The 19,484-nt window shown below is 25.3% G+C and overlaps 1 protein-coding gene across 1 annotated transcript in view; it reads right to left on the bottom strand.

The window, feature by feature from the left end:
- Nucleotides 1–2,856: 2,856 nt before the first annotated feature.
- Nucleotides 2,857–19,484, bottom strand: part of LOC145842607 (E3 ubiquitin ligase TRAF3IP2-like) — a 32,082-nt gene continuing 15,454 nt past the window's right edge. The window contains exons 6-9 of the mRNA XM_082950078.1: nucleotides 18,903–19,075; nucleotides 18,523–18,720; nucleotides 3,647–3,786; nucleotides 2,857–3,240 (exon numbers count right to left, since the gene is read on the bottom strand). Coding sequence (XP_082806204.1) covers nucleotides 3,228–3,240; nucleotides 3,647–3,786; nucleotides 18,523–18,720; nucleotides 18,903–19,075 — 524 coding nt within the window. The 3' untranslated portion in view covers nucleotides 2,857–3,227. The remainder of the gene's footprint in view (nucleotides 3,241–3,646; nucleotides 3,787–18,522; nucleotides 18,721–18,902; nucleotides 19,076–19,484) is intronic.

Genomic DNA, 19,484 nt, shown 5'->3' with positions numbered 1-19,484 from the left:
TAAAAAAATCAGCGTGAAATAAAAAATTGCACTACTAAGATTTGAACCCACGACGTCTGGGTTTCCAGTCTAACGCTCTACCGACATAGCCAATTAAGTTCTTGTCATCGTTGCTGATTTTGGATTTATAAACTTAAATATATATATATATAACTTAAATAAAAACTTAAACTTTATAGTAAAAATAACAATTTTAATTCATTAATTCTTCAAAATAACCTTATGCCATTTAAATACTTAATATATTAAACCTTTCTTTCATAAGTAAGCTTTGTATGAAACTAAAAGAAACTGTTATTGTTTGGAATTAATTTAGCTGTGTTTAATATGTTGTTTTAACTTTAGAGTTTTATATAATTTATAATCAACTTGTTACAAATTTTCCTTTACTTTAAGAATACCCACTACTCAGCAAGTGCTGCTGATTAGTTTACTGTTCTTAAGTTTGGAAGCATTATTTATTTATAACTTCATTTAAGCATATAAAAACAACATAAAATATACCATATGCAAAAAGAAAATGTATTCCTTGTAAGGCTACTGTTTAATGCGTTTGAATCTAGAAAAACTTTTAAAGTGTCTTTAAAAACTACAACGAAGTTTTTTGCTTTATTTCTAATAATAAAAACCATTTATTTTTAACTGAAATTAAAATAACCTACTAGAAGTCGAAGTTTTCAAAGCTCTAAGTAAAAGAAATAGAATTTCTAATGTAGAATTTATTTGCATTTTGGTCACGTTTTATGTCTAAGTTATTTTGTATCTAAATTTTAAAAGAAAATTTCACGTAAAGAAATAATTGTTGAGACTTCACATTTATTTTTTGCAGTATATTAGATTAAGCGTGTTTAAAAAGGTTTATTTAAAGGAAATATACTAAAATTTGAGGTTTTAAAAGTTCTAACTTGAAGTAAATAAACATTTGGTCGCATAAAATTATAATTTTAAAATTTTAACCGCTAGGTGGCGCCACGGAGTCGCAGACTTCTCCTGAGGTTGCACCATTTTCGTTCTTTAAAAAATAAAATTTAAAAAATTTACTTGTTTTTTCACCACTCGCTGTCGCTGACACCATGCCGTCCCTATCCCCCACCCACTAGCCCCCCAAATTTAGCCTTGGCTCATACTGAGCGAAATTATTTTTTTCACCAAAAACATATACCTACGTAATATACCCTTCCAAATTCTTTTAACTTTTATCACATTTTTTACCTACATCAAATTATACTTAATAACTATGCAAACTATAATATCACAAACAATCACACACACATAAACGTATAATAACCTACAAAATTAATGAAAAACTAAATATATCAAAAAACTTTTAAAGACCTGTGACACAATAAATTATGCTTCAAAACTCATTCTTTTAAACTTAAACTGTTTAAAGTTTAGAAACAGAGTAAAATATAAATATATTCGCTGTAGATACTGGCAAAATGTTGAATTGAAAGTTTTAGTTATAATTTCTATGAGTTGTTCAATTAAATTTATATTATAATAACGAATATTTAGTTTTATCAAATAATATAAATTTAAAAATTCTAGCAATACAAAAGAATTTATTTTAACTTAAAACGTTCAGACCATCACATATAAAACTACAAATTACCTTTACTGTTTTTTTTTTTTTGGTTTTATTTATTAATACTTCTTTTTGTAAAATAACCTATACTTACTCCAAAACTAAGTCGACGGGAAACTAACAAAAATTGAAGTTTTAATATAAAAATTAATTTGAACGCCTAATATAATCACAATCTTTAACAGTGAAATCGCATTAAAAGGCTGAAATTTTAATAAATTTCTTATATTTTTTTTGCACAAGAACTACTTTTCTTAAAGTTTAAAAAAAATAAATACTTAAGTTAAAATTTTATCACTATCACTAAGATTACTGAACAAATTTTGAGTGTTTGAAATGAAACGTTCAGAATCACTTACACTCAAAATTAACAAAATTGTAAGTAATTTGTTATTTAACTAAAATCAAACTAACATGTTCTAAATTATTTTTAATGCTTTTCAAAGTAATTAAGCACTTTTCTAATTTATGTTTACGGATCTTAATACACATAACAAGTCTATCTTATCAGAATTGGTAAAAATTAATTCAAACCAGGCTACCATCGGTATTTATAATTAACTTTTTGATACTAACTTAAATAATAAATACAAAAATACTTTTATAAATTATTGAAAAACTTAAATACTTTAAGCTTAAATGCTGTTTACATCTTAAAAATTAAATACACTGGTATGAATTCTATATCTGATTATTCTTAAAAACTATTAAAAAAAAAAATTTAACTCTCACAAAGTCATTATTAAAACCTAGATTATTAAGTTTTACGAATTTATTTAATGAACATACACTATAAAGATATCTGAGTAAAATATAACAACATTAACAAAACATTTACGTGTTTTAAAAACCTTCATGAAAAAAAAACTTTAAGTGAAATGATTTTATAAGTTTTTGAACTTTTTAAATTTCAAAATGTCTGTAATAACATTACAGACTGACTTATAAAATTGCATAAAAAAACAACATACGAAAAGTTTTTAAATAATGCATAAAAAAAAGTTTAAATTAAAAAAAAACAACTTTTAGTAGTTCATAAAAAATAGGTGATAAAAACTTGTTTAAAGTGTTAGTAAATACATTTATTTAAAAAACAAACAATATTAAAAACATACTTTTAAATAGTAAAAATATGCAAAAATTTAACAAGTTAAAAACGAGACTATATGCAACAATCATTTAAGATTATTTTCTTTATAAAAGAAAAAAAAGTTCTACTTAACTAAAACAAATAAACTAATTGTCAGAATTTTCTCTGTAAAATAAAAAACTTTTCTATTGTACTTATTTTTTTGTCCTAAATCAAAATAACTAAAAGTGTTAAAAGCAAAAATTTTTTGATAATAATTTTATAATTATGTTAAATTCAGTAATATTGACAGGTTTAATCAATAAAACTAAAATAAACATTTTTTTTGCACAAAAATAATATTTTTTCACATAATAAAATACTTTCACCTACAACAAAAACATTTCAGAATGATTGAGTAGACATATTGTATAAATTTTTGAAATATTTAATTAATTTTTCTAACTTTTGATCGTTTAATAATTCTTTTGGACAACTTACGCAATTTTTTCTTTTCGACCACTTAGTTTTTCAAATAAATCAATTTTTGCAGTTTGCAGCCCTCTTGTTTCAATTGACATACCTGTCAAAATACAATTGGCTGTTTTTTCTTTTTTTCTTTTTTATTTGTTTATTTTAATATATTTCAAACCTACTGCAAGTAATTGTGAGGCAACAACAATAAGGTTCCCGCCCTTTGAGCAAAAAACAACCTGAGTTATATCAAGCTACCCAAAGTATTTGAAATTTTTCTAAAATAAAAAAATAAACTAAAAGAGAAAAAGTACTGTTAATCAAACTTAAACACCAAAATAAAAACAAAAGGACTTAAAAGAAGCAATAAAAAAAATTCCAAAAACTATCCTGAATTTGTAAAAACATCCAAGCTGGTCTGAGTGTTGCAAAACATACAAAATGTAATTTCATCAAACAACTGATAACAGAATATTAGTGAATTACTAATAAACCGTACACAATCAAAAGCGTACCTGGTAATAGTGCATTTAGGGGGTTTCCCTAACGTGGGAGTGCGGTACTTGGCCACCTTGTAGATTCGGTACATCAGGTCCTCAAAGTCTTCCGGCCACTTGTACACCCGAGTGTCCTTCAACCACCGCGGCACGTGGCTCTGTAATGACGTCATAATACTAGATTTTTCATGTCGATGTTATTAATAATGTTATTTGTGTTAAATGTAAACAGTTAAACTAGCAAAGCAATAGTAAGCTTTTTGGCAGTAGTAGTAGCTTTGACGCTTATTATTTTGAACATTTTAAAAGCTGTAAAGTTCAACTATTTAAATAAGGAAGATTTTGACAATAAAAACTATTGTCAAAATTTTCTCTCAAAGTTTTGTTGTCATATGATTCATAAAATTTATTTTTAAGAAAAACAAATGTCAAAAATGTACCTGCTGTATTTTAATTAATAAAATTTGAAAAACAATTTTGTATGCTAATTTTATCTTACAAAGAATTTATGTGTCATTGGTATTTAATCTTAGTAATACAATTTGTCTTACAATTTTGTTAACAATGTTCTTACTATTTACAGACCAATAAAATAAAATCCTTTAAATTAATTGTTTTTTTTATTTAAATTTAAAGTGTTAAACGCCAAATAAATAAAAAATGAAACATTTATAACATAGGTCATACTTTTCAAATAAACCAAGGTAATTTTTGTAAGCATCTAGCCAAGTAGGTTGAACGTACTTGAAGTTAGTTATATTTAATTCATTTTAACTAAATAAAAAAACATCTAAAAATTTTTGTTTACTTTTCGATTTAAACAATACTTTGAAGAACTTGAAAAACAACTAATAGTGAACTATTTAAGGCATACAAAATAACTGGAAAGTATTATTTAGATTTTTTTTTTATGTAAACTTACTGCCTAAAATGTAATAAAACAACCTTTTAATATATGGTGTTTTATAAAAAAGCAAATATTTATACATTTTTACTGCGTCATTCTAGTGGTTATGAACTATATACATAGTTATTACAATATTTTTTATTAAAAACATTATATTTTTGAGCTGAAAATAACTTAATAGTTTGAAATATTTCCTACAATGTTTTAAGTAATCATAATACAAATTAATTCAAACTGTCAATTAATGTCATTCTATATTACTGTACAAAGATGGTAAATTAAAACTATTCAATTACTACTTTAACTCCCTATTCAATGCTTATCAGAACAAATAATTGACTCAAAAATTAAATAACCTCAACAACAATTCAATCATAGATAATTCAATTAAGTTTGAAGTAGCATCTATTTTTCATTTTAAACAAAATTGACGCATTAAAAATCTTATTTGTAGTTGTTACTACTGAAAGAATAACAAACTAAATCAAAATTTTAAAACTTCTTACAATTTTTTACAACATTTTGAGCAGATGTAACTTAATTTAAGACAACAAATTATTTTTATGACTTTAAATAAAAGACTCGTTAAAAAAAGTTGTTAAAAAGCTTAATAAAAATTACTCAAAAGTATACTTTTTAATTGTTTTTGTAAAGACTAATTGTCTTATAAATTTATAAAAAGTAACCAATTTTGCACAACTAAAAGAAACTTTATTAAAAACTAAATAAAAAACTAATTTACTTGTAAAAAGATCCTTTTAAAGGAAATGAAACTTTAGTTTCTCAGTTAAAACAAATTTTCTTATTTTCATTATTACAACTAATCACTGTAAAATAACTTTAATTATCTCAAATAACTTTGATTTCTTGGAAAATATGACTAAAAGGTTAGTTGTTCTTATTCATTCTTGTTAATACTGATCGATGTAAATACGTAGAAAAATATTGAGAAAATTTATCTTTAAAACATGATTTGTCATTACATCACTAATAGTAATACGTACGAAGTTTTAGCATGCCTTTCATATTGATAGAAATTTTATTATGGTCTTGTTATCTATTGATTCAATGTAAAAAAGACGTCAAATAAAAACGATGAATTCATAATATGATCATCTTTGGAAAAGCGCCTTACTTAGGTGAATGAAAAAACGTAAACTTATTTATTGAGAAACTTTTCTTATCGTACAAACGTTAAAACTTCACACCAAAATGGTTAAAATTTTAAAATCAATAATAAAATCCAAGTTTGGACATTTTTTCAATAAAACCTTCATCGTATATTTTGTTCAACCTCAAATAAATGTAAGAAATGAATGTGTTTTGAATGGAAGTTACAAAGCGATATATCACCACATTGCTATTTGAATACAAGTTTAATCGTAATTCCTTCTTAATAAAGCAGATTTATGACCAAATTGTTATCATCAACTAGTTTTATACTCAACTCTGTAGCTTAGAGTTTATTTATTCAAGTCTGACTTTGTTAATCGGGTTAGAAGGTTGCATTTATCATTGCGAGCTTTACCAATATGACCGCAATCAAATAAACGAAATTGCGAAAACGAATTTGCATTTAATTTCAAGGTTTGTTTTCATAGTGGATAATTTGCATGCAAGTTTTATATTTGCGCTCAAAGGTGTTAGTTTACGATTTAAACTAAAAATAAATTTCTGATTAGCTACAAGATTTCTTATAAAATCTCTGGTGATTAATTTTTGTAGACTGATAATTTTGACTTTGCGGATTTGTTTAATTAAAAGCCATTAATTTCACCTGTAAACCAGTTTTTTTTATGGTACCGGCAAGTTACTTGTTACAGTATTAGTGGATTTAATAAAGTAATTAGTAATTTGAACTCAACATATTTGTTGAATTGATTTTTATTCTTGTAAATGTTTATTTTGAATAAAAATACTAATTAACATTCATCATACCTTTATATTTAATACAAAATAAAGATAATTAATCTTCAGTAGTCAAAAAAATATTATTTTTATTAAAAACATGTCTTTAAAAACTACCAACTTAACCTAAGCAGTCTACTTAAAAAACCATACATATAAACTTTTTAGGCGAGTAGCTCCAAACATTAGTTGCGTTTTTCAAAAATGCTAAAATAATCATAATGTTACATCAAGCCTTTTCATAGTTATTTCAATTTAAGAACTGTTAAAATAATTCAAAACTTTATAGTAAAATACCTTTCAATTTTGGTTGTTTTAAAGATATTCGAATAACTGTTGTAATATATAATATAATATATAACAAGTTACGACAATTCATCGAAACTTAATCTAATGAAAACACATTTGATAGACACCATGTTACGTTAAGGAGCCACAATGTTTTGTTTTTTAAATTTTATGCGAACTACTGACTACCTACTGTATGATTTTGTTATTTTCATTGAGTTAATTGTATGAGTTCACATAAACTTTTTGATTACATTAAAAATTAAATTACTTCAAGTAAAAAAAAGTGAGATTCGCGTTTAAATTTACAAATATAATTAAACTAAACTATAAAAAAGTTTGTGTAAACTTTTAGGTGAATGACTTCAAATTTTATTTAAATATTTAAAAGATATTTAAACAACCATCATGTTTTATATCTTATACAAGCCAATTACACATTACTTAATTACCATTTTTTCGTTGAGTCTACGGCATTTTAAGGCTACTAAGAGTTTTCGAGTACATAAAGAAGTAGTGGCAAATAAATAATCATAAAATAAAAGAGTCGGACATAGCTTGAGAAAAAAATGTATTAATTATTACTAATTTCACCAGTGTATTTTTAATTCAAGATCACAACTTTAACTAATACTTTTAACATTAACTAATTATATTGCTTAGCATACTTCAATCTAGAGTTTTTCTAATTCAATTTTCATTTAATTTAGTTAAAACTTTCATAAATTTGTACATTAGATTTTTATATTATAAAATTCAGAGATATACCTCAGATTTTCTTTTTTCATTTAAGGTTTGCGCTAAAACATGTATAACTATTCAAGAAATTTAATAGCCTTTTCAGAGTTTAACAATTCACTAACAGTTTTTTTAAATCTTAATTACAACAAAACCATCAATTTTTAGACTATCTTCTATTTAATTAAATAGTTTTAACTTAGCTTTGTTAGTATAAAAAGTTTTCTTTATAAATTTAATAACACTTCAATTATCAGGTTAAAATTTAATTAGCACGCCTCACTCATTTTAAATAAATTAAAGTTAATCCAAACACCATCCAACATAAATAAAAAAACTCAGTAAAGCATCAAGCAGTAGACGGTATTTACAAGCTGTAAAGTTGTGATTTATTTCGCAGTTTGAGTTCACAAGAACTTTTGAGTTCATCCACCCTCTGGGTTCAACACGACTTTGTTGAATTTTTAATGCTGTGTTTTAAAGTGAGAAAACAACAAGTTTTTTCCTTGTTTGTTTTAAAATGTTTTTGTTAAATTTTTTTTTAACTTATTGCAGAATTTAAACGCAATTTTCTTCAATATTTTGTCGTAGCAAAATACTTTAAACATTATTTAGTCTGTTGAGTTTATGGTTTAGGTTTAAGAGAAGATATTAGCAAGCTGTTAAATCATGATTTATTACCCAGTTTGAGTTCACCAAACTTTTTAGTTCATCGCCAAGCAGAGTTCACGGAGTTTATTGAGTTCATGGCTCGTATAACTTGTTTGAGTTCACAATAACTTGTTGAGCTGATGGAATATATAACACAAGTAAGTTATTTGTAATAAAATATGTCTAGTACTATTTAGAGGTGTAACGGAACCATTTGTGAGCATACTTATTCTGAAGTGTAGTTATTTGCTTGAGTTTGATAAAATAGAAAAATAAAAACAAAACTTGACAGTGTGAGGTAATAATTACACATAAAAACAGAGAATTAAAATAAAATGTTTAATTTTTCAATGTATCAAACCACGAACATAGACTTGGTCTGTAATTGCCTAATATAATGTTTTTTTAACAAAAGCCACAAAACTGTGTGATAAATGTTTTATTTTTCAAGTTAACTACCAGACTTGCTCTGAAGTAAAACAAACATGTGAGTTTAAAAGCAGAGGTCATACAATATTCTGAGTTCATCCATTTTAGGTTCAAGACAATTTTATTGGGTTGTATTTCAACAAATTTTGACAGTGTGATGTAATAAATGTGTAACATGAACTGTTGTTAGCGTATTGAAAAATTGTTAGTAATAAATTAATTAGAATAGCTTTTATAGATAAATTAATATTTTTGATGCTGTTAAAATTAATTCTGTTGACTAAAACCACTTAACTAAAACATTTTTTTAACAACATCAACAACTGGTCTAAATAATAATTAATTTTGCTGACGTGTTCAAACATTTATTATGGTTAAAATTGTGAATTAAAATAACAGTTTTGAGTTCAACCAAGTTATTTAAAACAAATTAAACCAATAAAAATAAATTACTATTTAGTTTTTTAATTTATTAAACCAGTATAACCTACTCAACCACAGTCTGTATTCAAATAAATTGCTCAAGGTGATGTTTTTTCGATAAAAATAAATGAAATAAATAAAAATAAATGATAAATGTTTTTTTTTTATTAATTACAAGACTTTCTCTAAGGATACGAGTTTAACCACCTGAAAATCGTTTTTTTTTTTTTTTGCTTCAATTTAAAACTTTATCATGTAAATATTAGCGAACAAAACATAAATAAACTTTTTTTAAAGACTGAATTTTTCAAACTAAGTTTACAAAGTTCAACTTTCATTGGAATTTTTCTCACAGATTAAAGTTTACTTTTCTTTAAAAAAATAAAAACCCACATAAAATAAATATTTTGCTATAATCGCCTCAAAAATTTTCTCAGTAAACTTTAAGAGTTCCCACGAACTCAACAATAATTGAAAACTGTAGAGATTGTAATCAGAGCGCAGTTAAGTATCTAATTTACATATAGCTTGCCAATTTGGTTTTTTATGTAACTAGGTGCCTATTACAAGGTCGTGTTTTTATTAGAATAGACTTTTAAAATAATATTCAAATTATAAAAATGGTTTGTAAAATAATAATGATTTTCTATAATCTTTGAAACATCTAACCAAATTTTAAAACAGTTTACCAAAAACTTATACTTAACTTCTTCATTTTAATTGATTAAAATATACCTGTATTTTAAAGGTATATCTTTGAAATACAGTATATAGAACAATATATAAAAAGTATAGTTTTTTTTTTATTAATTAAAAATCAGTTTTGCTTAATATATTTTTACGGCCACATACCTGTTTACAAAAAATATATATATATTTACTATTTATTGATATTTCATAAATAAACGCTTAAAATACAAATTAATAAAAACACTTAATTTGTAATAACGTTACTGAGTTTACTAATATTGTAACATTTAACTTTATCTGGGTTTAAAAAATAAGTAAATTAAATTAGTCAGTTCTACAATGTAATTAATGTTTCTTTTTAATTACATATAACCGCATAACTAAATGTTAATAATCTATAAAAACAACAAACAAATCAATATAGCTTCTAAGAAATTATTTAATTGACAAAAATTATTGCGAAGTCAGGTGATTACACCTTGAACGTTGAAAGGAAAACTACATGCAAACTGATTGTTATCAAAATAAAAAGCGCTTTATTTTCAACTTAAATGCAAATCAAACTCGTGTATTATTAATTTTTTGGATTCTGATTGAATTTAATAATTCATGTCCACACAAACGGTCGAAAAAGTTCTATTTGCAGAAAAAAACGTTGCTTATAATTAGAGCTAAATCAGTTTGTTGAATTTTTGCAAAGATAACTGTAAAATAAAACTTGCTTGGTTTTAAATACCAACTATCAAAACTAATCTTTTTACAGGACACCTGCGAAAATTTTAAACTTTTAAAACAAACTAAATTCCAAGCTAATTCTTTATGTAACTTATTCAACAATGAAGAAAACATTAAATTTTCTCAGTATTATTTCTACGTATCAATCAAGATTAAACACAAATATTTTTCAAATATTTGAAACTTGACCTTTTAATCCAATTTGAAAAGAAAAAGAGACTGTTTCACTCACTTTGAATTTTTTACATTTGTTTGTAAAACAACTAATCAAGAGTAACTTTTAACCTTTGTTTCAAAAGATAAATCATTATTAAAAGTGTTTTGGAAACTGTACGAAAAACTAATTAAATTTGCTAAAAAAATTTTAATGTTGTAAATGCGTCAAAAACTCAATAAGACAAATAATATTTGTTTTTGGTAAAAACCCGGTGATGATAAACTAGTTTTAAATTTATAAACTATTTGTTGGACGTAAAAAGTTGTTAAATGAAATTATTTTTAAGTTATTAATGAATATTTTCAATATTTTTAATTTTCAATTAAAAAAAATCCGTTGAGAAATTGAATTTTCCTTACCACTTTTAAAACTACTATTTTGAATTTAATTCAAGTATATTCATAAAGGAAGTGTTTAGCTTCGAAACTTGTCAATAACAACCGTTTTCATGTTTTCAGAGAAATTAAAATGTTCTTCAAAAACAAAAAGTAGGTTAAAGGTTTTGAAAAAATTTAACAATAAATATGAGTCATACCTCTAAATTAACAAAGGGTGAAGTAAATTCTTGGATTGTTTTTTGCTTGTAGTTCTTTTAACAAGTAATCAGCAAATATTTAGATTAAAAAACAAATATAGCTGTGTTTTTGGTTAAATAGTTAAAAAACAATGTATACAGTGCACAACTTTGAATTACAAAAATGTTTCCTAAGTAAAAACAACATTAAAGATGACATTTAGATTAAAATGATAAACAGCATTAGCAAGAACCATAAGCAACCATAGTATTTACTTCTTGTATTTTGCATTAACAAACCAACAAAAACTTGAAATGTTTTTGGTGAGAATTTTTTTGAACAAAACTAATTGCTTTTCTTAGAATTCTCAAAGTATTTTATAATTCAATTTTATGAAGCTTTATAGAAATCAAAGTTAAAAATACAAGACAAACTCATGCAGAAAATAAATCAAAAAAACATGGTCCATTTAGAAAGTAAATCAAATAAGTAACGAATTATCTTTAAAATATACTAAACTTATATTAAACGTGTGGAATTAAAAATTGTTCAAGTTTAAACTTAGGAAACAATATTTTGGTACAGCTTGTTTTAAAACGAACAAATATCAAAAAAATATGATGACTTACAACATTATACTAAAACTACTTCAGACATAGTCTAAGCGAGATAATTAATTCGAATATTTCGCAAATTAAAGCAATAATAAACATTGTTATTTGAACATACTACTTCAACCAAACAACATGTTACAACAAAACTTCTACTAATTTGTCAAAATAACATTAGAATTTTTAATTTATTTAGTTTTTTTTTCCATATACAGTTCTATTTGTTTTAATGTCAGCAATTTTTTGAAACATTAGTTTATTGATATATATACAGTTTAAACAAAATTTAACAGTTCAATAAATAAACTTAACTTCTACAAATGTCATTTTTTTAAAAATTCAACAAAATCAGCAAAATTTTAAAAATGAATCAACTAACTTATACAAATATTTAACATCATTCCAAACATTGTACGTGTATTTATAAATTTATCAAACATTTCATAAAAATCAATTACAGACTGTTGAAAATATTCAAACAATTTGTTTCAACCAGCCAATAAACCCGGCAGACCTTTCAACAATTCGTGTTGATACTCATCAATACTTTTCACTTTATTCAATTCATGCCCCGAAGCTATATGTAAAACTAGTATGCAAATCACATTTTCGCTAGATGAGCGCAAAATGCGCTTGGTATATGTCACGTTGATTTGAAAAATTCATGGTTAGTACGTTTTTCATTTGAATGCAAAGTGTTATCACGTTCTAGTTAAAATTTCTAATATTGCACTTACACTAGTGACTTTTTAAGTTGCTTGTTCGCTTCGAAAATTAAAATATTAATGGTTGATACGTTTTTTCATTTGAATTCAAAGTATTATTACGTTCTAGTTAAAATTTATAATACAGTATACTACCGCTTAAGTACGCACTTTTTTTGGTACGCATCACGCCTTAAGTACGCACTTATCCAGAAAGATAAAGTAAAGGATGTTATACTAGAACTTATAAGAAATTCCAGTTTTTTTGCCTAAATTTTCAATCATCAAGTTTTTCCAGATTATTTTATGTTTCCAGGTAGAATGGCCAACCTGCTGAGTCAGCCTGAGACTTTCACAACTTTTAAACTAGGGTGAGTAATCCTGAGTAGTCTAAAGTAACCTGAGATTGTGACAGTCCTGTTATTAAATGTTAATAAACTAAATACTTACGTAGTAGTTGCAGAAAAGTAAAAAGAATAATGATATTTGAGCTTTAATGCTATAAAATAAATATAGATGACAAAGTTAAAAAAAACCTACAAATACAAAATAGTTAAGTCATAAATTAATTTAAATGTACATACATCGATGTTTTGAAAATGTTTGGTAAACAAAATGTAGTTTGGTACTTTTCCTCTAACAAAACAAAATGTAGTTTAATATTTTTTTTTTAATCATTGACTGACATTGACTTTCTATATTAAATGTATGTATTAATTATGTAGAAACTTTTTATAGAAAAAATAAATCATTTCAAGATTTATAAAAAAATTTTACAAATTAGAATTATGTATTAAATGTAATTTAAAATAAAAAGACTTGTTTGTTTGGCTTAATTATTTGGTGGCTAGTGGTAAGAAAGAAAACAAACAACTAAATTTCATATTATACTATGTCGTCAAAAAGTACGCACTACCCGTGCTAAGTACGCACTTTTTGGTCGGGTTCAATTTGCGTACTTAAGCGGTAGTGTACTGTATTGCATTTACACTAGTTACTTTTTAAGTTGCATGTTCGCTTCGAAAATTAATGGTTGATGCGTTTTTTCATTTGAATGCTTAGTGTATCATGTTTAGTTTGTAGTTTTTTGAAAACTTGCATTTTACAATAGTAAATTTTTTTAATCTGTTCAAACATAATACATATAAAATATTAAGTAGAAGTTTTTGTAATAACTTAGTAATTATTTTTTTAAATAAAAGCATAACTAGGTTTAGCACATTTTTTCTAAAAGTTGCACTTACAATGGTAATACTTTTTAGTCTTTAAAGCTATTTTTTGAATTTTAAAATTCGCAAAATTTGTGGTCAATACGTTTTCCATTTGAACGCAAAGTATCGTTTAGTCTATAGTTTTTGAAAAGTTGCATTTTAAAACGTTCTGACAAAATATGTATTTGAATTAAAAAAAATCTTAAAATTAATGGTATATTACGCCTCAAAACTATCATTTGTATGCAAAGTTTATCATTTTATATTAAACTTTTAGTTTTTGAAAAGTTACACTTACAATAGTAATGCTTTTTAATCCGTTGTGATTTGAATTTGAATGTATTAGAATTTGTGGCAACATGCATTTGAATTTAATCTAATTAAAAAATTAATGTTAAATTACGCCTCAAATTTCCATTTGTATACAAAGTGTGATCACGTTTGTTTAATAAAATTTTAAAAAGTTGCACTTAAATCAGTAACTTTTTAAACCATTCTGATTTAAAATGCATACGATTATTGCAACACTTGTGTTAATATACAGAAATACTGATCTATATTTTTTGAATATTACGTAAATTAAAACATATTCTTCTAATTTGAAAGCAAAGTAACATCATGTTCAATTTATAGCTCTTTACAAATTTATTTAAAAAATTAACTTTCTAATCCGCCCTGTTTTAAAACTGCAATATCAGTGTAAATGTTTCTGTAAGAATTTTTAACTTTTTTAATTGGAAGCAAATTACCTTCTACGCGTAAAAACTATAATTCACAAAACGTTTTATTTACCACAATATTTTTTTTTTTAATATCAAAATCTTTTTGATCGTTAATAAAAGAAATTTTGTTCAACTAATTTAAGAATCAGTTTTAAAAACGCCCGGCTTACTTACAAATCCCTGTATGCAGAACTAGCTTTTAACCACTTTTTCAATTGAAAACGCAAACAAAAAAAACATAAATCACTTTTAGTCGGTTTTGGATATTCATACCAGCAACGTTTCAATCCCGACCGAACAAAAACACCGCTGAACTATTTCGAAATATTTCACAAGAAAACCACCAGCTAGAAACTAGTATGTAAAACGTTGACTTTACGGTCAGTCGCATTTTGTTTGATCGCGGCTGATTGATTGCAGTTTAAATGGTGTGTTGAAATCTGCAACCTTCAGGCAACTCTGACCGTGAAAAAAGTTCCGAGCAAGTTCGAACTTTAATGTTTCAAGTTGATGACATATTAATTTAAACTTTCTGTTAACGATAGTATACATTTTTCCCATGCATGATACGTATCTCGAACGAAATTAGTTTAAATATCACATTAGGTTGCATGTAAACTAGCACCAGAGAGAACTTGAAGCAAATTTTGCTCATAGCTAAAAACATTTTATTAAACTGTTATGATTTTCAATATGTTCTTGCGTATTATGGTCTATCTAAATAGAACACACATTTAAATACAGTTAATAAATTACATTTTTTTTAAGTTTAAACTAAGCTACAAGCAGGGTTACCACTGGTTATTAAGAAATTTCTTCTATGTTTTCTGAATTTCTTCTAGGTTTTTTAAAATACACGTTTTTGGATCTATTTTTAGTTTAAAGTTAATTAAAAGGTTGAAAACTGTGTTGAAAAGTATAATAAAATTGAAAAGATACTGTAATAATCATTTAAATTTATTTTTATTATAAAAAAATTTTTTGTCTACATGATAGATTTTTTTGTCAAATCAAAACCTTACTACTTAACTTATAAAAACTGTTTAAACCCCATATTTTTTGTAATCTTTGATCAAAACTTATGAATTTTCCAATTTTTTTTCAAAATTTCTCAAATTCCAGGTTTTTTTAGCCTAAATTGTCAAAATCCAGGTTTTTCCAGGATTCCAGGTTTCGTGGCAACCCTGTACAAGTAATATTTAACGTTGCAATTCAACACTTTTGTGTTTGACAAGGTTCATCGGCTCACCGATGATTTTCAAACATTTTGTGTTGTTTATAACATAACACCTCATTAAATGTCTTTCAAAACACACACGCTAAAAATGAGTTAAAACATTCATGAAAAATTTCCACAAAATCCAATAAACTAACATTATAACAAGCTTAATTTTGTATGCATTAAAACTTTGCGAAAATCATTGAAATATGTAAACACATTGCTAAAAATAGTTCAAAATTACTACTCTCTTTACAACAATATTTATAATAATATAATTAATTAACAGAATATTGAGACATTATATTTTATAATAAACAAATTTATATTCATCACGTAACTTTTTGATACAGGATTTTTCTTTTTTTTTGTTTTGTTAGTTTTCACTCATAAAACATAAAAAAACCGCAATGGCTACTTGAAAGCAAACAATAAAGTAAACCACTGTTGCGTAACTATTACCGTAAAAAATTGTGAAAATATTACCGTAAAAAATTGTAAAATTTTTACCACAAATATTTGTGAAATTATTACCAAAAAAGTTGTGAAATTGTTACTCTAAAAAGTTTTGTAAATATTACCTTAAAAAGTTGTGAAATTATTACCGTAAAAAGTTGTGAAACTATTACTCTAAAAAGTTGTGAAACTATTACTCTAAAAAGTTGTGAAATTATTACTCTAAAAAGTTGTGAAATTATTACCATAAAAAGTTCTGAAAATATTACCTTAAAAAGTTGTGAAATTGATACCGTAAAAAGTTGTTTAACTATTACCGTAAAAAGTTGTAAAATTATTACTGTAAAAAGTTGTGAAATTGTTACCGTAAAAAGTTGTTTAACTATTATAAAAGCCTTTTCAGTAAATATGTTAAACACAATAGCACCTTGTTAAGTGTTTCAAGTTATTATAATAACAACGTTAACAACAAAACAACAATTATAACGAATGTTAACTCTTTTGAACTTCGTAACTAAGTCTGTGCATATCTTTGATAACTTTTATTTACAATATTATAGCTAACTTATTAATGAATTTTTTTTTTGTAATAAAATCATTACACCTTCAATTAGTTTTTTACATTCAATGAGCATAAACAAAACAAATTTCCAAATACCACTACTAGATCTGTTTAAAATTTTGGTTTTATCTTTTGTATTCATTCCAAAGTTGATCGTTTTAGAACCAACTAAAACAAGTTATTCAATATAGTAAAACGTTTGATTTTAATATTACTGAATATTATCAAGCATCATTTGCCATTTAAGACAGTTTAGTTGCCAACCAAAACTTCCAGTAATCTCTCTTACATAACAGTTCTACGAAAAAATTGGTCATTCAAATTTTGTGTAATTCTAACTAATTTAGGTATTTATTTGTCGATAGCCAAAAAATTTTTTTGTTTTCCTTGTTGATTAGCTTTCTAAGATGAAATTTTTCTAAAGCTTTAAACAATAGCTAGTTTTTACGATTATAATAAAATATAAAATAAAAAATAATCCAGTTAAGTTTATTTCTTCGTTTCTTAGTGTTAAAAAAAAATTGTTTTATAACAGATCAAACTTTTACAAAAGTTTTTATATTTAATTTCACAAGTTCATTTTCACAATTTAAACGTCAAAATTAAGATAACGCAAACAAAATGACCATCAAATGAAACTTTGACAAACAAACTTTTGCTTGTTAAACATTAAATATGACCCTGTAACTCGTTTATTTGATTTCTTTTGTGAACCAAAAAAACTGTGATGTATGAAGGTTGGTGTTTTTGTTTATTTTTTCTAAAAATGTTTACTTTTCATAAATTTTTATTAACAAAATGTCAAAAAGAAGGTAAAACAAATAGAAAAAGACAAACGTTTACAAACAATCTTATTTGTAAAATATAAAATATGACGTGATAAACTTGTTTATTTATTTGTTTTAAAATCAACATGTATGAACTAAATAAGTTGAGGCAGGGGTCGTAAATCTTAATAAATATTTTGATCACTACCAGAATATCAAATATCATCCAAATATTTCTTTGTATTTACGGAAACTCAAAATGAGTCGTATTTTTTTGTAAATAAAATTGTTTTGCCAAACCCTTATCATTCAATACATTCAACAGCTTATTACTATCTGTATCTTAAAACTAGCAGTTTTTTTTAATAGTTTATGTACTAATTTTGTTACCTTAATCCATAATAAAGAACATTTGATAATTTGATAATTAAGATACAAGTTTTCCAAAATAGTTTGTAAAAAGTACAAAAATCTTTCTGCTAGTCTTCTTTGCATTATTTTTTATGTAAATAACACTATTACTAACAACTATCAAAGTTTTCCTTAAAAATAATAGAGGTATGTGTAATTAAAAAATAAAACAGCTATGGTTGGTATCCCGACAAGCAACCAATAATTAAATTAATTAAAAAAGCAAATAGAAACACTATAAACAATCATACAACTAACATAATTAGCATCTCCAATCAACAGTGGTTTATAAATATATATATATATAATTCTTATACAAAATAAATCAAACTAACACAATTAGCATCTCCAATCAGCATAGGTGTGAACTAGAAATATCAAAATAATATAAATAAATAAACTAAAACAACTAGGATCTCCTTTCAACAATAGTATAAACTAGATATATCAAAGTAATATAAACAATCAAGCAACTAACATAATTAGCATCTCCAATCAGCATAGGTATGAACTAGAAATATCAAAATAATATAAATAAATAAAGAAACTAAGGAAACAACTAGGATCTCCTTCCAACAACGGTATAAACTAGAGATATCAAAATAATGTAAATAAATCAAGCAACTAACATAATTAGCATCTCCTATTAATAGATGTATAAATATAAATGGTATGAACCGATAAAATTGGCAATACAAATAACTGATTAGCAAACAATCAAACAACTAACATAGTTAGCATCTCCGATCAGCAACGGTATGAACCGGTAGTTCTTGGCCCTGTTACTTATATACTCCTGGTGCATCTGCCGGTACACGTAAGTGCAGTCCTCGACGTGCTTCCTCCTCGCGTTGGCCACCTGCAGCGGTAACCTCTCCTCAACCACTGTTGTGTAGTCGCTGTTGATGCACACCATGATGAAGTCGCACTGTAATGAGGGAATAATTTATTTTATATTATTTATTTTAATTATTTTTTATTTACTGTTTTTCTACTACTGTAGTGTAGTCACTGTTGAAGTTGTATAAATTTGTAATTTTTAAAGCCGACATACACCTAAGCATCTCATTTAATAAATATTAACACACTCATTACAGTTATTACACTTACTTCTTGCAACTCATCTTCAAGCCACTGCGCGTTCGACATGCTCCTCAGCATTTCGTGCATGAAGTCGATTGATGCCCTCACCCCGTTGTTCAGCAGAAATTTGTATATAGACTGAAGCTGCTTCTTGGTCACGTGACTCGTGGTTTCGTTGACGTCACAATACGTGATGAACACTGTTGTAACAAAACAAATAAAAAATACTGGATGAAACCTGTTTGGATTAATTTTTGATATGAGCAGGGTTGCCGCTCTTAAAGTCAAAAAAATGTATTGAGTCATCCTGAGTTTTTTCAAAACCTTAAATTTGTAAAATAAAAACTCTCAAAATCTATAAAAACAAGTTTCTCAACGAAATTGGTTATAAAATAAAAAAATATTTAAACTATATTACTTAGTCTCATTCAAAATCAAGAAAAAAATCTGTCCTGAGATTTAGAAAATATCTATAAAGTATCTTGAACATTTTTAATATAAAACTATCCTGAGTCAGCCTAAGTTTATAAAAAAATCATAAATCCTGAGTTATCCTGTGATTTTTTAAAATTCAAAATATTTAGAGCGGGTGTCAACCCTATACATATA

The sequence above is a fragment of the Thalia democratica genome, chromosome 8 (assembly GCF_965202585.1).
Source record: "Thalia democratica chromosome 8, ktThaDemo2.hap1.1, whole genome shotgun sequence".
NCBI lineage: Eukaryota > Metazoa > Chordata > Thaliacea > Salpida > Salpidae > Thalia > Thalia democratica.
The sequence above is the reverse complement of the archived record's forward strand: the minus strand, read 5'-3'. Positions and strand labels throughout refer to the sequence as shown.